Source organism: Lontra canadensis, unplaced genomic scaffold (genome assembly GCF_010015895.1).
Source record: "Lontra canadensis isolate GAN:19392208 unplaced genomic scaffold, GSC_riverotter_1.0 scaffold169, whole genome shotgun sequence".
NCBI lineage: Eukaryota > Metazoa > Chordata > Mammalia > Carnivora > Mustelidae > Lontra > Lontra canadensis.
The window spans coordinates 1,227,501-1,254,037 of record NW_022631163.1 but is presented as its reverse complement, the minus strand read 5'-3'; the positions used below and the strand labels follow the sequence as shown (position 1 = coordinate 1,254,037).

Sequence of the window (26,537 nt, the reverse complement as noted above, 5' to 3'; positions counted from 1 at the left end):
GGGTGAAGTTCACTGATGGCTTTGGAAATGTTCAAGACTTCTAGTCCTGTCCCCTCCTTGGCATACGCATGGCTTGAGAAAGAGTGAACAGAGGACAGCAAAGTCACATGGGAAATGAGATGGGTGGGGATCGGGGCCCCTTAGAGAGCTGCAACCACCAGTGTGGGGCAGGGAATTGGCTGAGGGTTTAGCTTTGGAAGAAGTGGTGAGCCGGCCAAGTGTAGACTCCCAGCTGCCCAGGAAACGAGGTGAGAGGCCAGACATGGCTCTGCAGTGATCTGCAGGGGTGCCGCCCTCCCGCTGAGTTGAGCTCAAGGACAGTGTGGTCTTGCTCTGCATCAGCTTCTCGGAGCTTGGCACAGGGCCTGGCCAATGCTCCTGGCATGAACGACTGAGCAGGAGAGCTGGATGATCAGATCACATCCTTAAGAGGCTTGAGCCCAGTAAGGATGGGAGGTAGAGGCCAGAAGAAAGGGAGTATTTGTGAAGACTACCTCTTGAGTCAGGCTACAGTAGATGTTATGACGTGCATTCTACAGGTGAGGAAACAGGCTCCGGGAGGTGTGGTCACAAAGGTGGGGGCACAGGACCTGGGGCTCCCCAAAGCCTCACCTCTCAAGGTTTGTTGGTCCTACACCATTCCCCAAGTCTACTCCCACCGCTTGAGTCCCAGCATCCCAAAGGAGACCAAGGCCTTCCGTAGGAAGCCTTCAGCTGTTGCTTGGCCAGGTTTCTCCCTTCTCCAAGCCCACTCTATAATCAAAGTTTTTCTCAAGATACTGCCTTCTCTGTCTGAAGCTTGGCAGACCAAACTGCCCTCTTCTGGCTTTTGGGAAGACAGTGGGGAGGCAGGGTGCTGAGCGGAGGCTGGACCAGCCCCTCTGGAGTCAGGATCAACTTCCACCACTTGCTGAGGAGAGCACTTCTTAGTTCTTCCCTTTTCCAGAGTGTGACCCTTTTACCCATCATGGGATGGGTTGGGGGTGAGGGGCAAGTTTTGCACTGGATGTGGGGGATTGGACACAGGTGACAACCCTTCTCTGGCCTCCTTTCCTGCAGCGGTTCAATGGGAGGCGGCTTTCCTTCTATCACTTTTCTCCATCCTCCTCCCTCCCTAGTTCCTGCCCTCACCTCCCCAACCCACCGGCACACCTGAGATCTCTTTCTCCCTGTTCCCAAGGAGCTGGACAGGGCTATGGCCTTCTGGACAGCCCTGTCTCTTTCACTGCTCGAATGCTAGCTGTCCTGTCCCTTGCTAAAAGAATCCAGATTGGACTGGGTCATCCCCTATTCCCGCTGGATCCTCATCTGTGATGGTTCTAGTCAGCTGGAAGCTGAAGAGTTCTCAGGGCTGTTTGGGGGCCCGCCAGCCGCAGGTCAGCCTTAGGTCCCTCAGTATCTCCCAGTATAGTCCTTGAAGCTTGGACAGCCTAACCTCTGTCGCCAAAAGCCATCTGAGCTCTAATTCTAGGACAGCCACGTACTGGTGGCCCTTCATTTTACTTTCAGTCCCATTTCTGTATCTGCAAGAACAGAGATTACTTGATGAGATGCTGAGAAAAAGCATCTCATGCATTATTTCACTGTTCAAACATTCAAATTGGTCCTCAGGTCTCAGCCTGAACATCAGTCCCCTCCGGCCTGCATCAGATCCCCTTTTAGACTCCTATTACAGCATCTGCCACAATTCATAGTTTTTGTACGTCTCGATGGGATTATCGGCCCCCAAATCACGCCCTTTCCCATCAGCCTGGATGACTCCCTGAAGGCAGGGATATTCACCCTGTGTGGCCCCAGGCCTAGTCCTACACGGATTCTGGTAAGTGCACCCCTGACTCACAGTGCAGGTTCCCCTGAGGGGTGGGAGAACCCAGTTGCTATGAAGAGGAAGGGACAAAGTTCAGGAAGGCTTCCTGACAGAGGCGTATCTGGGTTCACATGGTATACTGACTAAAGGAGAAAGCATACACAGGCTGTCCTGCAAGGGCACTGCCCCCTTCCCGGAGCTCAGTCATCTTTCTCAAGTGTATCCAGATCCTAAGAAGAAGGATTCCCAGTATTTAGGGCTAGGAGCTGTTTGCTCCCAAGACCACATTTTACCTATAAGGAAACCAAGGTCCAGAGCAGGGTACAGACCAGTTCTGACAGAAGCCCAGCCCAAGGCCTCATGGGGTCCCGTGGTTAGCAGGTACCTCGTGAGCACCCGTCTCATACCCGTCTCATACCGGAAGCCAGAGCAACCAGAGGGATGGCAGAGCATTTCTTAAGGCCCGGTGCCCCTGCTCTTTTCCAGAAGAGGTATCTCCTTTTCATTTTCCTGAAAGGCATTTCAGGAAGAGGAGGCAGGGTGCATGCCAAGGTGAAAAGGAGCACATACGGCAGATGGAATGCTGATTTGGCAGTCATCTTGGGAGTGGGGGAGAGGGGGCTGCAGGCTCCCTGCCGGCAAGGGCCACACATCTTTCAGAGGGAAGCCTGTTTGTAACTCTTAAGCAGGCCTGACCTACGACAGAAAGCTGCTTTCTGAGGGAGAGCAAAATAAACAACAATCTTGGCTTCATTTATCATCCAGGTGCCTCCACGGGAGAGTGGGGCCACAAAAGCCTTTTTTGTTTGCTTGTTTTGTTTTTGGAATTTGCAATTGTCTATTTTCTTAAGTCTTCCCCACTAGGCTAGAATCATGCGCTCCTGGAGGGTCAGGCCTGGGTCTTGCCCCTGAAATCCCCAGCAAGCCTCATACAGGGGCTGTGTTTGCTGAATAAACCCTCCTTCCCACATGCAGTACTCTTCTTGTCAAGACTTTGCTGAACCATGAAATAAATCCAGAAACCCAGAAAAGAAGAATTCAGAGGTAAAGGCACAAAAGGATCAGGCAGAAAATACTCAGCAGATATAATCAATACAAGTTCAGTTCTTGGAAAGTACCTTTAAAATGGATAAATCTTTGGCAAGTTTTGGTCAAGAAAAGAGAAAGCATGGACAAGCAATGCTAGGAATGAAAAAAGGGACAAACTGACAATGTTGAGATTTTAAAAGGGGCAAGAGAAAATAACACAAAACTTTACAGCAATAAATTAAAAGTCTAGAAAAGACATATGACCTCCTCTGAAAGCCCTTTTGCAACGGTTACCTCCAGAAACCCTTACACAGCACTGTGCTTTGGACAGCAGTGCTCCAGTTAGGTTTTCTAGAAGGAAAAGAGACTGAGAAGTGGACATCCAGCCCAGGTCCCTGGCAAGCCACCCGCTTTGTCTCAAAGGTCACAGCCAAAGGAGCATGTGCCCATCAACGACAGGGACCTGCCACACTCTTGCACTTCTAGCCATCACCTTAAGCTCCCTGGTTGGAGGCCAGCCTTATTTATTTTTCCACTTGAAATGCCATAGGAGTTTCACTTTATTTTTACTTCAAAAGCAGCACCATAAAAATCCTTGATGATTAGAGCTCCAGCTGTCCTAAGTTGTTTGTCAAGGGATCGGTTACTCAAATCTCCTATGGAGGGAAACAGTTTCAGGCGAGAGGCCATGGGAGCTGAGAAACACGAATGTCTCATCTGTAAAAACTTTCAGACTCCCTCCTGTTCACTGCCTGGCCTGCCCCCTCCTCCCTTCCCCCAACCCCACCATCTGCTCTCTAGAGAGCAGATCAAATTTTCGGGCTAAGGTACTCTGACGCCAAAGACTCAGCCCCTCCAAGATACTCCCTGCCCCCCACCAACGCAGAAATCCAACACCACGACCCAAATGGACTGCAGCCACATGAAACCACAAAGTAAAGTTTATAAAGCTTTATTAAACATTTCAAACAGCTGTGCAACGAACACACCAAAAATAAAAGCTCCGGAATAGCAGTCCACATGTTCCCCAAGTGTGGCCTCACAGTCCCATTCCCTAGATGGACTGCCTCCAGTTCTGTCCTCTGCCTGGCCCACCGCCCTTCCCGCTCAGGCAAGAGAAAGATGGATGATTGAGACTGGACGGACAACCATGCTGGTCCCCAGTGGGCAGGGGCCAGGAGAAAGTCTCGTTTGCCAACACTTGTTACTGAAGCGCAGAAAAAGCGAAAAGCAAGTGACAGTCACAAAGTCTTCCTGTGTATTCTTCATAAGGTACAGTCTATATGCGCAGGACTGAAGGAGCTCCTGGCACAAGGACGATGGCCACTGCTCCCCTCTGTCTTGTCTGAACCATCTCGGAGTCCAGTGCGCTGGTCGCCCTGCAGTCCCCATGCTAAATAAAAACTGTAGCGGCACCTACTATAGCTAGCTACTGCTAAACCTCCAAGTCAGGACACGCTCCATAAAGCTTCTTTAAAAGGAATATACACATGTATTTGTATACACACGCGCACACACACACGTACACACGCACTCACGGCACGCCAAAAAATATCCAAACACCTATTACAGGGATCATGGCTGTTATGAAACACACAAGTACTCTTCCATTCACTCGGCTGGGGACTGCTAGATCTACAGGGACACGCCACACCTCAATCCTGCAGAGCATGCACGGGAGACACGGTGAGGCCCCCCTCCTTGGGACAATTGAGAAAGGCAGGAGGAAGGGCAAAGAAAGTGAGGCTGGGCTGGTAAGCATGAGCCCAGACACCCAAGTGAAAGAGCAACAGGTCTCTGTTACTTCTTTCTTAAAAATGAAGTGGAGAAAATACTGGAGATTTGTGAACAACAAACAGTCAAGACACGTTTTTGTCTGGGCTGCTGACCGGGGAAAGAAGGATGAAAAAGCGAGGCTCTCGGGCGTCAGCAATCTCTTTAAATTCGAGATAAGTGCAAAAATGAGCCCTGTCTTGGACAGGTGCTCCCCCAAAAAGGAAAGGGGTAGAAGAGAACTAAAGGGAAACCAGGATAGGGACTGAGGGGATGGTAACATTCTGGGAAGGGAAGAGACCCTGAAAAGGAGGGGGTCACAGAGGTGACGAGACTGGCATTTTATCTGCCCAGGTCATGCTGGGACCGTGGACCAGGATGGGCACAGACTCCTCGCAGGAATGAGGCGATGGGGGTGACCATCCTGCCAGCCTGAGGAGTGGGGGGGGATCCAAGATGGGGACAGAACACACACAATCACAAGACCACCCATGACTACAGGACTCTACAATAAAAGCACCGGTCAGTGCCATTATTCACATTATAAGGATAAAACATCACAGGCCAAGAAAGGCGCCGTCAGGAATGTGGCACCCGCGGGGCTGCGGGATTTGAAACTCCAATGCTTTATGACCTATGTCAATGCCTCCCCTCCCATCTTCTGCTTCCTTGGAAAGCTAACCGGGCAGGCTGTTAGGTGCCCACAACGCCGGGGTCATGCGCCGATTCCGGAAGCGGGGAATCAGCACAGTGGTACAGGAAACAGTTTCCCCAGCAGCTATAGCAGATGAGGAACAGGGCTGCCAGGAAAACCAAGGCACAGATCGTGCAAGGCTTCCGCTCCAGGAGGAAGCTGAGCAGGTAGAAGCCCATGAACATGGAGTGGCTGAACCACAGGGCGGGGTTGAGGGGCTTGGGGATGAGGAGGACGGGCAGCAGCCACTGGAGGCAATACATGATCTCTGCTGGGCAGGGCCTTCGCCAAGGCCACCGGGCACCGCTGCAGGAACCGACCTAATGGGAGCCAGCGGGCGCAGGCAGCTGCCCTCCGCTTTCTTCAACCCTCACTCTCCAGGAGCTGAGCCGCTGTGCTCTCTGGCTGTCAGCCCGGGATCACCAAGGCAGCAGGGATCCTGAAGAGAAAAGTCAACACAACAGACAGACAAAAAACAGACAGACAGACAGACACCAAAAAAAAAAAAAAAAAAACAAAAAACAAAAAAAAACAGGAACAGAATGTAGACTTATTTGGGAAAATGGATCATGGTTAACAACAGCAAATGTGAATGCCCTTTCCTCCCTGCCCACCCATGGACGTTTATTCCGCTCCACATCACCATCTCAGGAAGCTCCTAGAGTATCTCCCCCGGGCCTGACAGGGAGGTGGGCCAGAGGGCTCTTCGGGCAGGTCCGGCACAGTGGACTGGCTTTGCCTGGGCCCTGCCCAGCAGAGATCATGTATCGCCTCCTGGGGCTGCAGCCCGTCCTCAAGGGCCCCAGACCTCACAATACCGCCCTGTGGTTGCCACCGGATGGCCACGGGCTCCATGCTGTGCCCCCACAAAATAAGAACAAGGTTCGGTTCTGTATCTAGTCTGTCATAGCAGGTGCTCGGGAGAGAGTTAAAGCACCTCACTGCCAGCCGGAACTCGCGGGTAATGGATCCTTGCATGCCCTGTGAGGCCGCAGGGCAGGGGTGGGGGTGGGGGTGCAACACTACCAAATATTTTAAGACGGCAGCCTGGCATCATTTTGCCAAAACCAGCCAACTTCTTCGAAAGTCAATGTAGGAAAAAAAAATCACCATGCTACTTCATCCAAACTGAACTCGCTTGGATCACTTACACTTTCCATCTGCTGCTGGCACTGTATAGAACCTGACCTCTGTGAGCTTTTAATCAAAATTAATTTTCTATCCACAGAGGGGCAAATGCCATTTGGCCCCTGTGCTAGGTAGCTTGCTGGAGAGGCGCTCTCCAGTGGCAGGCCCCCAGGGCGTTGAGGCTGAGCTCGCAACCCATGTCTGGGTCTTCCCCGCTGTGCCTGGAAATGGACCTGCGGCGGCCACAACCCTCTGGTGACGGTAGCAAAACCCCATTCCAACCTCCAGCTGCCCAGCACAACGGGTACAAAGAACCTCGCTGGCTGTGTGAAGTCCTAACAGGGCCTGGGGGGGAGGGGAGCATAAGAGAGAGATTGAAAAGACCTGTCTGGCAGAAATGATCCCGGAGCATTTTCCCACCACTTTTCAGAAAGCTCATCCCACCCCTTCCGCGCACACAAAGGCGCCAATCCCTCCCGCATCCCTCCCACAGGGTAGACCCAGGGACTACTGCTTGTGCGCCTAGAGCTCAGTGCTCTGGCTCTATTCAATAGTCACTGTGGTAGTAACCGTAAGAAGCTGGACGCAAAGAATCAGAGAAAGTTCCGTGTTCAGGGACTCTTGGGAAGCAAAGGACACGGGCTTACACAGCACATCAAATACCAGAATGAGTACCGACCACGGGCCTCTGAAGCCAAGGCTCTGGGAAGGGGCATCTCTTTTTTTTTTTTTTTTTTCCCCCGCTCTGTGGGGCAGATGATCCCCAAGTTGGGTTTTCCTAGTTTTCCACCCGTGCCCAAGGTGGGGTACTGGTGTGTCACAGACACTGGGATAGAAATTGCAGGCCACCACTCAGAGAAGGAGTTCCGTGCCAAAAGGCATGCATCCCCTACTCCAGCCCTTTGCGCTACTCAAGAGTTGCAGTTCTTCTCCATTTTACACTAAAATCTAAAAGCGGGCACAGCGGAATCTTCTGGAAAGGGGCTAAGATGGAACTCAGGAGGCGGGGGTCGGTGTGGAAAGAGCAAATGGATTATTTTTTCTTCTCCTGGCGAATGAGGAGCGCCCCCGGCCACCCCTCCTCAATGGAACCCACCCCAGAAGCGCATGCGCACTTGGGTGGCGGGCGGATACTTAAGGCGCGGCCACCGCGGCTGCGGCAGTGCGCCCAACAGCGAACTCCCGAGAAATCGCTGGACCTTGGCGAACCGCGCTTGCTCTCGACCACTCACCGACCACTCTCGGAACCATGGCGGCAGTGGCGGCAGCCTCAGCTGAGCTGCTCATCATTGGCTGGTACATTTTCCGCGTGCTGCTGCAGGTAAGTGTGCCCAGGTTCCGGGTGGGAGAGGGGTCCCGATGCGCGCCCCCTTAACCGTCAGGCCCACGTCGCAATTGCCGCCTCCCGGACCTATCCTATCCTTATTGCCGCGATCCCTGCTTGCCAGAGTGCCGCGGTTGGCACCGCGTGCCCCCGCGCGTTCCCTGCGCCCTCCTCCTCGCGCAGACCCTTCCCAGTGCGCCCGCGCCCGGCCGGGAACAAAGAGTTGGGGCGCGGCGGGCGCCAGCCGCTGACGATCGCCGAGGCTCTTAGCGACCAACGCGGTAAGAAAAACCCGCTACACCCAGACTCGACCCCAGGAGGGAGGCGGGGCACTTGTGTTCTGCGAAGAGACTTTACGCTCGCGTAGCAAAATTTTCCGCCTTAAAAAATTGCGCATTGCGGGGAAATTTCTTAAAAAAATATATATAGCGCTTGCGAAGGTGGAACCAAAAATAAGTTAGAAAAAGGCACTTCTCAGGCCCCCCCAAAAAAAGCTCTTCATAAAAACCCACAACAAATTGGAGAAAAGTAATTCGCGGGAAAAAATGAATTAGAGAAAATGCGCATTGCAGGAAAAATAAATCAGGCAAAAGCACTTGGCAGAAATAAATGCATTAGATAAAAAGCGCACTGCAGAAAAAAAAATCAGACAAAGGAGCTAACAGAAAGAAAATGAATCGGATAAAAAGCGCTTTGAAGCAAACAATTAGAAAAGGTTCTTTGCAGGAAAAATGGGAGAGAAAAAAAGCGCTTCCAAAAAAGGACAATTCGCTTTATTAAAATAAAAAATCAAACAGAGGCAAAGTGCTTTGTAAAAATAAATCAGAAGAAAGCACTTTGCCCAAAAAATCATTTACCCTAAAAGCACCCCTTGCAGGAAGAATTCCCTGCTAAGGGAATCCTTTGCCAAAGGAATCGCATATTTCCTTTAAGGTGTTCCTGGAATGCTGCATTTACTGGGTAGGATTCGCTTTTCGAAATCCTCCAGGGACACAGCCCATTGCGAGAAGTGAGGTATACCTAAGTTGTGGGTCCAATCAGCTTGCTGCCATGCAGCCTTCAGCACAGTTGGAAAAGCTCCAGCTGCCCTGACTCGTGGACAAGCTGCGCCCGCGCCTGCCTCTAAGTCCGACTGGCGGGCGGGCGGGCGGGGCAGGGGGTGGGGTGGGGGCGGGCACGGCAGCGCTGCAGACGGGCTGCGGGTGCCTGCCTCTAAGGGCAGATCCTGGGTCTCTTGCTGCAGGTGTTCAGGTACTCCCTGCAGAAGCTGGCATACACGGTGTCGAGGACCGGGCGGCAGGTGCTGGGAGAGCGCCGGCAGCGAGCCCCCAACTGAGGCCCCAGCCCCCAGCCCTGGGCGGCCTTGTCACCAGGTGCTCCTGTGCTTCTCGGCCAGCATGGGAGCCAGTGCCGCGCAGGAATGGGGGGTCCCCTGTGCTCTCTCGCCAGAGGAGCATTTGCCAAGGTCAGTGAGGGGCCAGTAGGCTCCTGGAGAAGCAGCACCGACAATGACGACAATACCAGATCCCTTCCAAGCCCCTTTGCACCCCTCTGACTGCTGGGTGGGGTAGAGGGAGGAGGGGGGGTGGGGGGGGAGCTTACCCCCAAGATCTGGGCACAGGCAATGCATTCTGATCTGGACCAAGTCGGGACAGCGCCATCCCAGCCCTGCAGCCATAGCCGTGCTAACAGGCCCACCACAGAGATCCAGACAACCACACCAGCCAGCAGAATGGACATTCCAGCATCACCAGCCGAAGCCCTGAATCTTGATGCAGCAGACAAGGCACCAGCTGCGTGCCTGTGTGGCGGGACTTGAGGGCAAGAGTGAGGGAGGAGGATTAAGAAATGGAGGGGGGCCCTCTCAATGTCCCTTGCCTACAACACGTGCGTTCCAGTCTTGCTGCCTTTGCTCCCTCAATTCCCTTCCCCCACTCACTGCCTCCTAAGCCCACCCCAAAAGAAATGTGTCACTCAATTTGGACCTATTCAACCAGTAAATGAATCCCATCTTTACTAAAACACCTTCTCTGAGCCCCCAGCCCCTCACTGATCTTGCTTTCCCTGGTCTCACGCAGTTGTGGTCAATATTGTGGTAATCGCTAACTGTACTGATTGTATAAGTGTGCATTAGTTGTGTCTCCCCAGCTAGATTGTAAGCTCCTGGAGGACAGGGACCACCTCTACAAAAAAATAAAAAACCAGTACCTCCCCCATCTCGCACAGTGTCCCAGGACCCTGCGGGGTGGTGGAGGTGCACCAAAAAGTTGTCTCTCTCGTGACTTCTTTTACAGCTTCAACACATACTCCTTAAGACTGAACTGATGTACCGCTGTGGGGGGGGGGGTGGCACACTACTTGAGAGAGGGAGGGTGGGGGAGGCAACAAAGGGGAAATAAGCTGGGACCCTCGCAAACCCAGTTCCATCTTCACTTAACACTGTTCTGAGATAAAGGAACACTCCCCCCCACCACCACCACCAAAGAGAAAGGTCTACATCCTTAATTGTGGTCTCAGAATAACGGACCACTTACCTTCCCCAGAGGGGTGGATGCATCCACGTGTCCTGGAATAATGGGCCTTGGCAGGTAACTACTGGGAAAGATGGGAGGCAAGAAAGGTGGGACTAGCCCTCAAGATGGGGTACTAGAGACCAAGGGGGTGATCAGGACTTCAGAACATAAGTATTATCTCCATCCAGGAACCTGAAGGAAGTGAGCACTGGGCAGGGTGGGCACTGGCTTGGACAATGAGTATCAGGTAAGAGGTGTGGTGTGGTGCCTCCTTGGCCCACCTTATCCCTCCAGGCCCTATAACCCCTACGGGGACCACTATAAGAACATTCTACTCTGCTGTGCTACTCTCTAGGTCTCCTAACCGACACCCAGGAAACTCTCTAGCTCTCCCCATTAGTGGGTTCTCCACTTCTGGCATTAGCTTCCATATTCTTGGGACTTACCAGGTCCCTGGCCCTGGGCTCTCTCCTGCCATGTCAGGGTAGATGAGCTGGTGGCCTGGCTGTTTGGCTCCTGGCTTCTTTCTCTCCCCTTTCACTCTTGAGTGAGTCAGGACTCCTTTCACATGGTCAGCTGACTGCCTCACCAAATGGCCCTGCCTCCTGTTCAGCCTCGTCTCTGGCTTAATGTGTCCCTGTCACTACACACCTGTTCCTGGGTCAACACCAAGGGAGGATTTGGAGCCGTAAATCTCCCTCTCTGCCACTTCCTCAAATCCCTTAGTCACAGTTGTCACAAACACTTCTGGAGCACTAAGCACCTTGCCTCTTGAGCCTGATAATATCTCCCATCCTCTAAGCAACCCCTTTCTAAACCCTACTGCCAGCACCTCTAGAGGCACCTTTAACTTTAGTACAGCATCAGAGAATTATGGGAGTAGAGGGTACAGATCTCAGTTTTGGTACTGGCCTTTGTCATCAAGCAGCCCAGGGAAACTGGCCAGGTCGCATCCTACCCCTCACCATCAGCTCCCCTTTGTACCAAGGCTGCTAAGATCCAGGTAAATTCCAAGATACTAGCAACATTCTGCCTTCAAAGTGGCAATCAGGACCCATGGGGACTGGGGTGGGGCTGTGTAATCAGAGACTCCCATCTCCCTTAGGCTGGGTGACTCCAGCTTCTACTGTAGCCTGCAGGTGGGGTGGATCTCCTCTTGCCCCAGGCTGACTCATCAGCAGGCAGTGCCCACACCTCCCTTCTGAAGTTGTATCTTGGCAGGCCTCAAGACTGGGAGTTGCTGTGGTTTTCCACACTAAGCCCACAGAACCGTGAACATTTCAACATGTGTTCTCAATGAAGACTGCCTCGCCTCAGAGCCTTCAAGGGGTATGCCCACAGCCCCACTGTCCCACATGCTCTAACCTCAGCCCAGTTAGAAGGTAGCTGGGTTCAGACAGGCATGGAAGGGTCTGGCTGTTCTGGACAGAGCATGCTCCCCTTAGCCTGTACTCCCTTTAAAAGGCTGGAAGCTGCTGGCAGCCCCAGGCTTTCCAGATAATCTTGGCAAAGCCCACTTGTGGGGCTTCTCCATCCATCCATCAGAGTGGCATGCTGCGATGACAGACTTCCAGGCAAGCGCTGTCCTGGTGGCCTGTATCCACGTGGGTGGGCTTGAGTGTGCAATGTCCACTCTCCCACTTTCATCCTTCATCCCCAAACCCTCATGTTCTGGCAGCAAACAACCCACTGGAGAAGGCAGAAGGGATGTGTCCACTTTCTGTTCCTGTGTGGTGCCTAGAAGTCTGGTCCAAACACACCTTGTTTATAAAAATTTTTCCAGAAGCAGTACCAATAAAGCATTTTATTCTGATAGAGAGCAATGATAGAAGTTAAAAACAACTACAGTTTCATTGCAGGGCCCTTAGTCCACAGGCCTCCCTTTCCCCTAAACTATCTCCACCACCCCTAAAAGGCTCTGTCCCTGTAAGACCAAGGATAGAGCAGATGATTTGTGAGGGGATTGGAATGGCTTTGGAAAGGCAAGACTCTTGGCACGAATACCCCAAGAAGGATGTCAGCCTCAGCCTAACCAGGTAAGCTGGGGGGGGGGGGGAAGTAGGGTTAGGTACCATGACTTTCAGAGTTGTGGGGTCTATGTGACACCGCTATCTCTACCCTCTGGAGTATTTGGATTGTGACTGAAGGAAGGGGTGGGGGACAAGCTTCTTAAGCTTTAGTTGTGGGACAGCAACAGCTTATTACACCTGTGCTGGATGAGGGAGCAGGTTTGCTGTGAGCCATTTGCTACGGATCTATTTTCAAACTTGTATCTACTCAGGGGCCAGCACCCTAAAGTGAGATTCTGAATTTCCAGTTAGTTTTACCCCCGGAGATTTAAACGTGCACAAACGCGCACATAACACACAAAACATTAGTCTAACCAACAGTCTCTTTTCCCCTGGTGACCTCTGACTTCCTCTGTATGCCCCAGAGTCATGTTATCATCTTCTCTGGGAAAGATACTGTTCACCCTCCCCTCCACCCCCTCTCCCTCCCACAGGGCCCACACCCCAGCAGGGTCCAGATTCCTGAGCATTCCCAGAACAGGAAGTCAAAGAGGCAGGCAACACATGGTCCTTGGTATAGCACACAGTGACAGGCTTGGAATGGAATGCATATGTTTCAAAGAGAACAACAAAAAAGACAGCCAAACCCAGACTTCCAGATTCCTCTTTGAAACAACATATTACAGATAAAAGGTTAAACTGTTTTTGGCAGCAATTCTAACAAGACCAATTACAGATCCGGAATTGATCTGGTCACTGGAAACTGACCAGGGCCCTGAATCTTTTAAAGATTTGCTTGACATTAATTAGTCTCTGATTTAAAATAAACAAATAAACAAGATCTAACACTTGGCATTAGCACTTAAGCTGGAACTTTTTTTTTTTTGTCCTGGCTTTGGTGTTGCTGTCCAGAAGGCTGAGGGGATGGCTGGACCATGTCAGGCAGGGCAAACAGAAGCTGTTCCCAACACACCAGCTCCCTGAAAGGGATAAAACACGATCCGAACCTATGAACAGAAAGATCATTCGCTCCCTAGGACAGATCCCAGTCTGTCCCAACATTAAGCGTTGCCCAACATTCAGCGTGGAAAAGGGACACGGAGGCCTGGAAGGAATTTACAGAAGGTCTGGAAGGGGTAAGCAAAAAGAACTGTTCCCCATCCCCCATTCTTTCAGGCCATTGGTGTGCCAGGCATTCCGTTCCTTCAGCTGCCCTTGAGGGCCACTCCCCATATATACTGGAGGAAAGGAAATGGTGTCCAGACTTGATGTAAAGTTATGAGATAGGTAAGAAGCACCCGCGACTCAAAGCCGAGCGTCAACCTATTACCCCATCACCTTAGACACCAAAGCGGGTGCCTGGGGCGGGAGACCCCCTTACGCCCCTCTCACCCACGCCCCTTCTGATTAAAAAAAAAAAAAAAGACTGAAGGGCCGGGGACAGAATAACAGGACTCTCAGAAGCTGCGCCCCCTGCTATGGGCCCCTGGGACGAAGAGGCGGTAGTAGCGCCCCTCAGCCCCGCGCTCCCCGACTCTGCCTGTCCCGTCCCGGGAATAGACAGGCGAGCACTGACCTTGGAGGCCAGACCGAGACCCAGGGGTCCGGTCACTCGGCCTCGGGCCGGGAAAGGACCCCCGAGGCCCAGGTTAGGGCCACACAGGGCAATCACGTGACACCGGACAGGGGTGGCCCCCTGGGTGCGCGGAAGGAAAACCCCAGAAAAGGACGGGGAGACGCCTTAAGGTGACCCCGAAGGGACAACATGGCGGCGCCGCCGCACTGAGGGCCTCTCATCCCGTCCCCATGGGGCCGACGCCACGGTACCTGCGAGCCCTGCCATGGCGCCGCCGCCACTGTCGCCTTCGCTGCCGCAGCCTGCCTCCACCTCAGCTCGCCACCGACGCCGCAGGAAGCCGGGGAGACGCCCCCTTCGTCTTCGAGTGGAGCAGTCCAAGGACCCCTCCTGGCATTGGGCTGCCTCCAGAAGACGCCTGATCATAAACCCCAAATTGCGGTCATCTTCGCCCAATATCCCCCCAAGGTTCACCTCAGATGAGCCTTTGAAAACTTTCTATGTACGTGTGAGGAACTGAGAGGGCTCTCACGTCTTTAAGTCCAAAGAATTTTTAATCAGGCGCATCTCGGGTAGTCCCGAATCAGGGCCTTATGGTCCCCTCATGCATATGCAGCAGATTGTGATCCTTACTCAGTGAGAGCCCGAGGGGGCGTACCTTAGTCTTCGGTGAGCTTTGGGTTCTGCTTTCCTGCGTAGGTCACCCGTGTCATCCGGGGCAAACCTTCCTCTGGCTCAAAGTCCGCCCTATCCCTGGCCCTTTCACCAAGGGGCCAAAGTTCAGGAGCGGGAAAATCGGGTTCAGAAATTAGGACCTGACTTGGGTCAGGACCTGACTCCTCCCCTTTCCCCATACACGTTGGGCATCTTGCCCACCGCGAATCTCAGCTTCCCTAGGTGCGATGAAATGCTTACCTCACAGAGTTGTTAAGAGGGTTGAGTGAGTCAGGATTCGTTTATTAGCTAATTAAGCGCATTCCTTGAGCGCTTACTATCTGTAAGTGCAGTGCCAAAGGCAAGAGGGTTGAGTGGAAGGTGGAGTGGAGAGCTGTAGACCCTGCTCTAAGCTCAAGGCTCTGCCAGCGCAATGTGGGCAAGTGTAGGGGCGGGCGGGGGGCGGGGGGAACGACAGTCAGCAAACAATGACTGTGTTAATAATATTAATCAAATCAACAGTCAGTTATGCGGCGTGGGAAGTGTAGTGGGGGAACGTAAGGAGGATTCTGAAAAATGAATGAGGTCCTAACATGGGGTAAGGGGTGAGGGTGGATACGCCCTGAGAAGCTGGCATTTAGACTGAGAAACTAAGGACGGTTAGGAGTTGTGCAGGGCTAGAGTGAAAGGGGAAATGTTATAGGCAAAGGAACCATTTGTCCCAGATGAGGTGGGAAGGAGCAGGGTGGGGGGAAGGGGTGGGAAAGGAGTAGTGCAGGTAGAACTACCAAATGAATTTGGATTTTATCTTGAGAGTAATAAGCCATTTTTGTCAGAGGATGATAACAAATTTGTTTTCCAAAAGGCTACCCTGGTTGCATGGCTTGGAGGACACTTGGGAGCAGATGTGGGGAGACTAGTTATAAGGTTTTTGGAGCTTTCTAGCTATGAAGTGATGATGACTCAGGGTGGTGGTTTGGAGAGGTGGAGAAATAATGGATGAAAGCATGGATGTGTGCTAAGGAAATGGCAAGAACATCTAGATTTTTGTCTTGAGTATGAAGGAGTCAAGAGTCCTTCACTAAAGTGGTGAAGCTTGAAGAGGGATCAGTTGAAGGGGAAGATACAGAGTTTGGCCTTGAGAAGGCAAGTTTTTGAAATGCTTGGGCAAAGTCTAGGTGGAGAGTTTCAATAGGCATTTCTGTATGAGACAAGCTCAGAAGAGGTCTGAGCCAGGGATTCATATCTGGGTAGCATTGGCACACAGGTGATGGATGAAATCATGGTGCTGGATGAGATTCCAAGGGAGGGGATGTAGATTTTTAAAAAACACAGATGAGGAGGAGGAGCCAAGAAAGGAGGCTGAGAAACAACGGAGGGATAGGAGGAGGACCAGGTGTGCACGGGATCCCAGAGAGGAGGTTTCAAGGAGAAAGTGCTTAGTGGGGCTGACTGCTGTAGAGGACAGAAGTGGTACCATTTGGTTGGGTTACAAGGGGGGGCTTACGGACTGTATCCTTTATGTTGTAAGTTCACAGAACCCAAAAAACCCCCAAATCAACTGGCTTAAAAAATAAGTAGGCTGCCACCCAATGGCAGATTAATTGAGTGGCTTGGCAGTGTCATCAAAGACATTCTGTCTCCCAGGTTGATTTCGTCTCTGCTCTGCTGTCCTTATGATGGTTTCATGCTCATGGTCATAAGATGGCCATCTCAGTTCCTAGACTCACCGTCATGTCAAGATGTCTGTTCCTCCCCCAACTAAGAAACAGGCTGGATGTGGCCTCTGTCTTGCTGCTTGTGGGCTGGGGGATCAATGTATCCATGCCAGACACACCCGATATCTAACACTGGAAGAAAAGAAGAGTCTCGTAGTGGAGGCAAGGGCGTGAAGCAATTGAAATTCTTACATATAGCTGGTGAGAGGGGGACTTGGTACAGCCATTTCTGAAAACCTGCAGTTTCTACTAAATCTGAACATACACCTAAGCTGTGACCTAGAATTTTAACTCCTAGGTATTCATTCCATGAGAAATGAGTGCCTATGTCTACAAGAAAGATTCTTGCAAGAATTTTCGTAGCAGATTTGTTTATTGCTTAAACTGGAAATAGCTCAGTGTCCATTAACAGGAGAACTGATAGGGGTTCCTGAGGGGCTCAGTCAGTTAAGTTTCTGCCTTTGGCTCAGGTCATGATCCCGAGGTCCTGGGCTCGAGCCCCGCATTGGGCTCCCTGCTCAGAGGGTTTGGTTCCCCCTCTCCCTCTGTGCTTTCCCTCTCTCTCAAATAAATAAATAAATAAATAAAAATCTTTTTTTAAAAAAAGCCCAGGAGAACTGATAAATTATGGCACGTTCATCCAATAGAATACTATGTTATAGATACAAAAGTACAATATACTGACAAACGTGATAAATGAATTAATGTCACATACAGTATGTGGACTAAAAGAATCCAGAAAAAAATTAGTACATGTTGTATGGTTCCACTCATATATAAAGTTCAAGGGTAGGCAACACTGATCTGTGGTGATAGAAATCAGAATAGTAGTTACCTGGATTGGTAGGAGGGGACTAGAGATGGGAAAGGAGTGAGAGGGAATTTTCTGGGAGACGGGAAGAGGTCTATATCTTAATCTGCTTGGTGATTACATTGGCACAAATTCATCAAGCTATACCTTAAGATTAGGGGACTTTATGTACCTTATGTATGTTATACCCCAAGAAAATTAAACTGTAATAGTGAAAGTCGTCCTACCAATCCATACTAGACACTGCCAAGCCACTCAATTAATCTGCCATTGGGTGGCAGCCTACTTATAAATCACATATGATTTGTGCTACTGAGCAAGAATCAGAAGGTACTTTTTAGAGAGATTCTGCTTTCCAGTAAACCTTCATGCTAGGTCTGGGCATTGACAAGGCCTCTGTGGCCAACCCACTTCCCCTTGGGACTCCAGAAAACTGGAGAAGGTGAGGCAGGACTTCTCACATGTGGCTTGCCCCTGCCCAGCTGTCTTTCTTCCTCTGTACCCACAAGACTGCTCTACCCTCCAAGCTCAGTTCCAGGTGGTAGAAATGACACCAAAACGAGGCTCTGACTTGAGGGAACTGGAAGGTCTTTCTGCCCTAAAATTTTCTCAGCAGACCTCAACTTCCTACCAACGCCTCTCCAACTGGCCCTACTCCACCAGACACCTGAAGTCACCCATGACCCCTGCTCTGTCCTGCTTCACACTCCCCAAGCCTTTTCCATTCTTTCTGGGTCCTCCATCAGGGCTCTTCTGTCTCTGCCTCCAAAGCCTTGGTCCAGACCACCAACCACTCACCCCTGGACCCTGAACCAGCCTCTCACTTGTCTACCTGCCCCTCATCTCACCCAAAGCCATCGTCCTCCACACAGAAGCCAAGATGATCTTCCTAAAAATGACCCTGTCATTCTTCCTGTTGGAGAGAGTGTACCCTCTCCTCTGTTTTCACCTTTCAAGAGCTCTCTAATTGTCAAAACCCCAGATCAAATGCTGCCTTCTCGATGAAGACTATATTCGTTCAGCAAACATTTATCGAGTACCTAACATGTGCTGGGCACCATGTTAGGAATGGACGATAGAGGAGGGGATAGACAAATGCCATCTGTAGAGTCTAGGGAGGTGGGCAATAAAGCAGGCCATTGTGTGCGTACTTCCTGTCTGTCAACTCTCACTAGACTCTGAGCTCTTTGATGGCAGGGTGAATGGGGGCGTGGGGTCATTTCTTAGCTTCAGAGCCTAGTACAGAGCCTGACAGGGAGGAGGAGGCAGGCACTGTGGACTGAATGAGCGGGTGAAGGACTGAGTAAATGGATGAAAGACATGGCCAAGCTCCTTCCTTTCTCATTCATCCTCCAAGTCTCTGATTGACCTGGGAGCCAGGTCCATGGAATTCTGTTGGCACTGGATGGCAAACTTGGGGGTTAAATAATAAAGAATCAGCAAAAGTTATGTTTTATAGAGCAATGTTTTGTGAAACCACAGTAACTACTTTCCTACATCATCACTCCATTTAACAACTACTTTTTTCCAAAATCAATGTTATTTCTTTATCAAGACTTCAGTTCAGGAAAGGTAACCTGTAATGGAACAACAGTGATTTGTTAAATCATCAAAGAAGCTATGTGGTATCAAAAGATAAAAATATAATAAGACACATTATCTCCAAGTTGACCAAAGAAGTAAGCTCTGGGATGGCCCAGACTGCAGCAGAATGCCAGGGTTTTAATCCTGCTGCATTTTCTAGCTGTGTGTCCTTGAGCAACTTACTTACCGTCCCTGTGCCTCACACTTCCCACCCATAAAATGAGGAAAACATCAGAATCTACCCCTTATGGTTGTTTCTGCCAATTCAATGAGTTCATGTTGTAAAACACTTACAACGCTGCCTGTCACTTAATTAAAACTTATGGTTTCCTATTCAAGTGGATAACACTGGCCATCTCAGGGGCGGGATGAGCTATGAGAAGCTTGTTGGGAAATTTGCCATACTTAAGGGGGCAGGACCAGTGGATTCAAATTCTGGACCTGCTTTCGTGACTTTAAGTGGTCCCTGCTGGTTTTGTCCTTAGTTTCTCCAACTCCAAGTTCTTTTCGCTCCAGACTTAGGGCTCCTACACTTGGGAAACAGATGTTGCTATTTTAGCCAGGTCTGTGTCGACATCTAGTGGTAATTATGGGTAAATGCCCAATGTTCTTGCTATTAACCCATTGATGATAGGAACAATAAGGGTATAATGAAGCTCTTCCTGTGTGCCAGAAACTGAGTTTTACATGAACTTAGTTAATATTCAGTGTAATTTTATAAAGAACATTGTGTTATCTTTATTTTAAAGATAAGGAAAAGAAGATTCAGGGAGATGAAATCAATTGCCTAAGGCTACACAGTTACAGGTGACAGAGGCCACAGGGACACGAAGGCTGTATTTTTAACCCCTCTGTGTCAGGCTCGTGGATGAATACTGAGAAAACATGAAAAATTCATATTCCTACGTCTATAGAATATAATTATAGTTCATAACTATTTTAGGCAGAATAAATGAGGCTTAATCTCTGGTGCTTGGAAAGCTATAAAAAGTCTCCCTAGCATCCCTTGGAGAATTTAGGACCTAAAGAGCTTTACTTTCTCAAGAGACCAATTTCATCCCAGAAGATCATGGGATCCTGCCACAGACTAGCTGTGAAGGATTACAAAATCCCACCTGCCATTTCATTCATTCATTCATTCCTCCCTACAGCAAACACTTACTGAGTACCTAGTATGAGCCAGGCTTCACTCTAGGCTCTAGGGATACCATGGTGAGCAAGAGAGTCCCTGATTTTGATGAGCTCACAGTCCAATGACAAAGGAGTCAGACGTAGAACACAGATTATTAGCATGTCACTGTATGACTGAGGAGAAGCATAAACAAGGGGCTACATTAGTCTTGGAGTGGCCGAGGAGGTCTTCCTGAGGTGAGAACATTTAACTTGAACCCTGAGGATGAAGATGGAGTTTTCTGGATCATGAATAAGGGTGACTGGATTAGAGGTAAAGAGAATAGAATCTGAGAGAGCCTGGAGGTGAGAGGTCAAGGCTATTCTACAGACCAGAAACAGGTCAATATGGCTGGATCTCTGAGAGTGAGAGGGGAGTGACCTGGGTCATGGTCATATCACACAAAGTCTTAAAGGCCAAGGAGAGGAGCTCAAATTATCCTAAAACAATGCGAGAACCCTTGGGGGCTTCAAGCAGAAGATTTGCATCTTTAAAAGATCACTCACTCTAGCTGGTAAAGTAAATGGACTGTTGAGCAAGTAGGGGAAGAGGGGAAACAGTGGGGGACTAGGGTAAGTGTCTGGGTGGTAGTAACTTGGCCCAGGGTGGAGACAGTGGTGCTGTAGGGAGGAGGGCTACTTTGTGATGTATTTTGGAGACCTGACTCTCAGCACCTGTTGATTATTTAAATGTGAAGGGGTAAGGAAAAGAACTGAGGATGATTCCTGGGATTTCGGCTTTAAACATAGATTCATTTACTGAAATGAGTAAGACTGAGGGAGAGAAGACTTGGGGAGACTATCTTGTGTTCAAATCTACCCCAGAGGGTAGAGATTCTTTATTCCTTCTTTTTGGCTCAGGAGATTACTCCTGACATGGGGGTGGGAGGAGTAATGGATACCTGAGGGGGTGGGAGGAGTAATGGATACCTGAGTGTTACTGGGAAACTCTGCTGGGCTCTACTATCCTGGCATTGTGTAGATTAGTGTCAGTGCCTTGTTCTGAAGACTCAACAACAAAACAAAACAAAACAAAACATGGAAATCCGAATGCTGTTCACTCCTGAGCTGCACAAAAGGATACTCTTAACTTCCTTGGAGAAACCAGATGGGCCCACATATATTTTAACACAGGACTCATTTCTGGCCAGTGAGTCCATTGAGGTGGGAGTTGGTCTTAAGAGACTTGGGTTGAGGTGACCAAGCACATTGTAGACTATAGCCCAAAACTCCTGCCTAAAGTACAAAGTGTATATTCCTTTGGTGGAGAGCAGTAGAATTTCAGTGAATTAAAGTAAAAAGGAAATGTATCAGTAGAATCTCCGGGCTCAGAGAACTGAGAGGCATTTGAAGAAGCAAGCTTGGAAAATGCAGAAAACCAGGAGACCCCCCCACCGCCCTTTCCCCAGGGCATTTGCACATGCTGTTCCTTCTGCTGGATCATCTTGCCTTTCTTCACCAGGCCCATTCAGACTCCTTCTTAAGGCCTTAGTTTTACTCTTGCTTCCTCAGGAGCTCTCCCTAGTTTTCCAGATGAAGTCGGTTATCCAACAGCTGTCCCAGGACCAAGTGCTTCTCCTTTGTAGCCCTTAATGGGATTGTCACTAAAGAATTACTCATTTGGTCAGCATCTGTCTTCCCAAGTCTACTGAGCTCCATGACAGCAGGGACTAAGTCCGCCTTGGTTCCTGTTGTACTTCCAGAACAAAGGATGGGGGTTGTAGGCAGGACATGCTACAGGGAGAAACCAGTCCAAAGCCTCCGTGGCTGATGACCCCAAAAGTTTATTTCTTGTTCAGGCTACATGTTGTTTTTCTCTGGGACTCAGTCTGGCAGGGACTGGGTCTCACTCATCTGTGTACCAAGCCCCTAGCTGAGGACCATACAAAAGGTTGGTGCAACTTGAACTTGATTGATTAAGCAGAATGGTGCCGAGGTCCTGGCAGTAAATGGTGGTTGTCCTAGGACTCAGCTGAGGGGGAATGGCGTAGACTTTTCCTTTAGAATCTTGGTCATGCATCACATGTCACTTAGATCCTTCCAGTAGTAAAGCTGTGTTTTAGAGAGTTGAAGCAATTTGCTCAAGGTAACAGCTAACAAGCAGCATGGAGCACAGAAGAGTGGTTAGGGACGTAGGCTCTGGATCAGACAGACCTAAGGTCACATCCTGCCTCTGTGACAATAAAATATCAGCACATATAATGACAATAATGCATTATTTCTCAATGAATAAGGTAAGAATCCATGATGGGGAGTCCGCTGCTCCCTCTCCCTTGGCCCATCCCTTTCTCCATGCTCTCGCCCTCTTGTGCATGCTCTCTCTCTCAAATAAATAAACTCTCTCTCCTTTTCAAAAGAAGTTATGTGATCAGAAAGCAAGACAAAGCATTTCTTCTCCTGATGCCTCAGTGTCCTCTTCTGTAAAATGGGGCTGATACATCTGACCTCTTAGTGTGGCAGAAGATGCATGAAAAATATTGAGCATCAAGCTGGCACATAGTAAATGCTTGAGAAATGCTAGCTAAAAAAAGCTGGTGGAAGAGGGACAGCAGTAAGGGGGTGGCATGGGAGTTCCTCCACATGTACCCGCTTCAGCAACAATAACTTGCCGCTGTCCATGGACAAAAGCCCCTTTGCTGAAGCTTTGGGTTCTAGGCAGGAGTCTGCGAAGCCCCAGTCATGGCAAATTGTAAAAATACTGCTTTCTAATTAGATATGAACAGGACACCTGTGAGAGAGAAATCCACAAGAATTCTGTCTTCAGGTCCCTTCCCAAAAGTCTTAAGAGGCCATTTCCCTTTCAAGACACCAAAATCGGAAATTCTCCATGTAGATAACGAACTGGAATTCCCATTAGTGGACTCCTCAGAGGAAAGGTCTTGGACCTATAGCAAAAGATTAGAGAGCAAATATGCATTTATATGTTTTTTTAAATAATATTTTGTTTATTTGACAGAGAGAGATCACAAGTAGGCAGAGAGGTAGGCAGAGTGGGGGAAGCAGGCTCCCACTGAGCAGAGAGTCTGATGCGGGGCTTGATCCCAGGACTCTGAGACCATGACCTGAGCTGAAAGCAGAGGCTTAACCCACTGAGCCACCCAGGTGCCCTGCATTTATATGTTTTAAGTTAAAATAAAAACTTAAGCTTTGCACATATTATTTTAAGACTTTTTTTTTTTTAATTAACAGACTAACCTCTAGCCCCTATCACGTCTTTGTGTGAATCAGAAAAATCACTGCTTCCACTGGGAGTATTGGGCTCCACAGGCAGGGAGGCGAGGGCTGGATGTCAGTCTGTCCTCGGCTGAGTGCTGTTGTGCAGTCTGCAACATGCTTGGCGGTTAATGGCATCCCATAAAGGAATCTCCAGGCCCAAAGACAAACAGTTCAAAGGGCTGTGCTGGTACCCGCAGCATCCACCAAATCTGAGGGGCGTCTCACCTGCAACAGAAAGGTCCCTATCGGAATGCCACCTCCCCCATCTTCCCTGAGCCCTACGCTAATTCCACGATCACCTTCTCCTCCTCTTTCCATCTGTCACATCCTATTAATGCGGCTGGAGATAGGGTGGTCGGGGGAGCAGGGGGAGGGGATCTCAAGGATTATCAGTCTGGAAGAAGATAATTTTTCAGGCAGACAAATAGTTAATGACATCCCATGGGCCCCCACACCCTACTTTTACTCTGCCTATGGTCGTCAGAAGTGGGTGAAAGGGCATTCTAGGTGGTGCAGGGAAGGTCTGCAGAATGAAGGGAGACAAGGTCAGGGGCTGTGATGTCCTCTTTGTCTGATGATTCGCATCTTCCCACACACATCTAGCGGGAGCTTCCCTGCCTCTACGCCTCCCTCCCTCCATGGGGGCTACAGACATGGGCATGGGCATGGATCCTGCGGCCAGGCCCAGGAGGTCGGAGTGGTTCCAAGGCCCGGAGTGCTCGGTGGCCCAGTCTTCAGCCACGGCTCGGAGAGGGAAGCTGGAGCCTTCAAACCCCCTGAGCCGGAATTGGCCCTCATGGAGCTGTCCCAGCAGACCTCAGCTGCTTCAAGGACATCTCTAGGGTCCTTTTAGGCATTCTATATGAACTTGGGCAAGTCACTGTACCTCTTGGAGCCTTAGGTTCCCTGGTCTCCAGATATAATCATAGTACTTCCCTCCCAGCGTTTTTGTGACCCCTGAGTGTGTTTGTGTGACACAGCGATGGGCACAGTGTGTGACATATTCAGTAAGCACTGGGGAAGCAGCAGCTGCCCCGTGACCTCTGGGATCCCACACAAGCCCCTGTTCCCTAGGAGGGAGATCACCAATCCCACAGTCTGTCAACTCTAAGACAAATGCTGAGAATCTTTTTTGGGGTCTCCATAACCTGGTCATAAACTCAGCTGAAGAACTCACTAGAAGTATTTTGCATCTGATGAAGAGACACAAAAATTGAATTAAAAGATCACTGTGAGTATTTTCCTAAGCTGGGAGGCAGCTGTGAGTGAATAAGAACCCTTTTCCCATCACTCTGCAGACACTGATAAATAACTTGACACACTCCGTGGAAGAAGATTCTGGAGATTGCTTTAGATGGCTTCCAGAAACAAAAATTTGTTGTACAAAAGTAATGACATCATTTTGATAAGGAATTACTTTTCACTGTCCAACCCTACTGGAGAGGGGGTTTGTGTCACTCTTCTGAACTTCACAAAAATGCCCAACTGATTTTTGATGAAGATGTAAAGGCAATTCAGTGAAGTAAAGATAACCTTTTCAATACACAGTGTGGAACCATTCAGCCTCCATGGGCAATGGAAGAAAGGAAGGAAGGAAAAAAGAACTTCAACCGAAATCTCACATAACTCAAAATGGATCACAGACTTAAATATTAAATGTGAAAGTATAAAACTTTTAGCAAAAAAGAAAGAAAGAAAGAAAGAGGAAGGAAGAGGAAGGAAGGGAGGGAGGGAAAGGAAAGGAAAAGGAACTCTTCAAGGTCTGAAGATAGACAGAGTTCTTGGGTTTGGCAGCAAAAGCACGATTCATAAAAGGAAAAATTGACCTCATCAATTTGACCTCATCATGAATTTTTTCCATGAAAGACTATGTGAAAGGATAAAAAGACAAAGTATAGATTGAAGGAAATAACTTAAGAGACTAGTGTCTAGAACATATAAAGAACTCTCCAAACTCAAAAGTTAAAAAAAAAAATTCACTTAGAAACTAGACAAAAGGTAGGGTACCTGGGTGGCTCAGTCAGTTAAGCATCTGCCTTGGGCTCAGGTCATGATCCCAGGGTCCTGGGATCGAGCCCTTCCCCCTCCTCATAGGGCTCCCTGCTCAGTGGGGAGTCTGCTTCTCTCTCTACTTCTGACCTTCCCCCAACTCGTGTTCTCTTCTGCTCACTCTGATTTCTCTCTCTCGAATAAATAATCTTAAAAAAAGAGAGAGAAACTAGACAAAAGACATGAACTGACATTTCAGCAAAGAGGATATACAAATGGCAAAGAAGCACAAGCAAAGACGTTCCAAATCATTAGCCATTAGGGAAATGCAAATAAAGCCACAATGGAAAATGCACTATACACCTGTCTGAAAGCCTAAAATAAAAAAATAGTGACAACACCAAATGCAGGTGAGGATATGGAGAAACTGGGTCACTCATACATTGCCGGTGGGAAAGTATAACGGTACAACCACTCTGTTAAATGTGTTTGGTAGGGTTTTTTTTTTTTTTAAGATTTTATTTTTTTTTTACTAATCTTTACACCCAGTGTGGGGCTTGAACTCACAACCCTGAGATCAAGAGTCACGTGCTCTCCTGACTGAGCCAGCCAGGGACCCCCATGTTTGGCAGTTAAAACAAAACAAAACAAAATAAAACACCAGGCGTGCACTTAACATATATCCAACAATTGCACTCTTGCGTATTTACCCCAGAGAAATGGAAATTTATGCTCATTGAAAAATCTATACATAACAGCTTTATTAGTAAGAGCCCCAAACTGGAAATAATTCAGACATCCTTCAATGGGTTACTGTTAAACAAATGGAATCCCAAACCATAGAATACGATTTGGCAATAAAAAAGAACTAACTGGATATGTGCAACTTGGATGAATCTCGGCAGAATTTAGCCAAGTGAAAAAGCCAATCCCTAAAGGCTATATATTATATAATTTCATGTATATAAAGTTTTTGAAATGGCAAAACCATAGTCATTGAGAACAGACCATTGGTTGCCAGGAATTAAGGGTGAGGTGGGAGGATGGAGGGGTGAGAGTGGGTATGTTTTTATTTTATTTTATTTAAATTTTAAAGATTTTATTTATTTATTTGTCAGAGAGCATACAAGCACGGGGAGCAGCAGAGGCAGAGGGAGAAGCAAGCTTCCCGCTGAGCAAGGAGCCCGATGTGGAGCTCGATCCCAGGATGCTAGAATCATGACCTGAGCAGAAGGCAGACACTTAACCAACTGAGCCACCCAGCATCCCATCGTGGGTAGGTTTTTAAAAGAATAACGCAAGTGATTCTTGTAATGATGCAACTGTTCTGTATCTTGACTGTGGTGGTGGCTACAGGTACATTAACCCACATGTGTGATAAACTTGCAAAGCCCTCCCCACCCCCCGCCCCACCCCCACACAAGAGTAAAGCAAAACTTGGGAAATCTGAAAAGATCCCATGGATTGGATCCATGTCAATATCTTGGTTGTGATATTTTACTGTAGTTTACTATAGTTTGGGGCCAAAACTGGGTAAAGGGA

At 49.2% G+C, this 26,537-nt stretch overlaps 2 protein-coding genes across 4 annotated transcripts; one reads left to right on the top strand and one right to left on the bottom strand.

Annotated features, from left to right (window-relative positions):
- Positions 1–3,772: 3,772 nt before the first annotated feature.
- On the bottom strand, positions 3,773–14,232 carry BLCAP (BLCAP apoptosis inducing factor). Its single transcript, XM_032845730.1, has 2 exons — positions 14,105–14,232; positions 3,773–5,742 (listed from the first exon to the last, which is right to left on the bottom strand). The coding sequence occupies exon 2, from the start codon at positions 5,564–5,566 to the stop codon at positions 5,303–5,305; it is 264 nt and encodes an 87-aa protein (XP_032701621.1). The 5' UTR covers positions 5,567–5,742; positions 14,105–14,232; the 3' UTR covers positions 3,773–5,302.
- Positions 7,571–10,021, top strand: NNAT (neuronatin). 3 transcript variants are annotated; one of them, XM_032845733.1, is made up of 3 exons: positions 7,571–7,752; positions 8,689–8,764; positions 8,999–10,021. In XM_032845733.1, the coding sequence occupies exons 1-3, from the start codon at positions 7,681–7,683 to the stop codon at positions 9,226–9,228; spliced, it is 378 nt and encodes a 125-aa protein (XP_032701624.1). In that variant the 5' UTR covers positions 7,571–7,680; the 3' UTR covers positions 9,229–10,021. The 3 variants fall into 3 exon arrangements, with proteins under 3 accessions (XP_032701624.1, XP_032701623.1, XP_032701622.1); XM_032845731.1 differs by having other exon boundaries at positions 7,572–7,752; positions 8,689–8,769; XM_032845732.1 differs by lacking the exon at positions 8,689–8,764.
- Positions 14,233–26,537: the final 12,305 nt, after the last annotated feature.

What these genes read in the sequence shown, in the direction of transcription:
- BLCAP (XM_032845730.1), bottom strand. Translation starts at nt 5,566, where the DNA reads ATGTATTGCCTCCAGTGGCTGCTGCCCGTCCTCCTCATCCCCAAGCCC.
- NNAT (XM_032845733.1), top strand. Translation starts at nt 7,681, where the DNA reads ATGGCGGCAGTGGCGGCAGCCTCAGCTGAGCTGCTCATCATTGGCTGG. An exon ending in TTTTCCGCGTGCTGCTGCAG is followed by an intron (nt 7,753 to 8,688) that starts GTAAGTGTGCCC and finishes ATTTCCTTTAAG; the next exon opens with GTGTTCCTGGAATGCTGCAT. An exon ending in GACACAGCCCATTGCGAGAA is followed by an intron (nt 8,765 to 8,998) that starts GTGAGGTATACC and finishes CTCTTGCTGCAG; the next exon opens with GTGTTCAGGTACTCCCTGCA.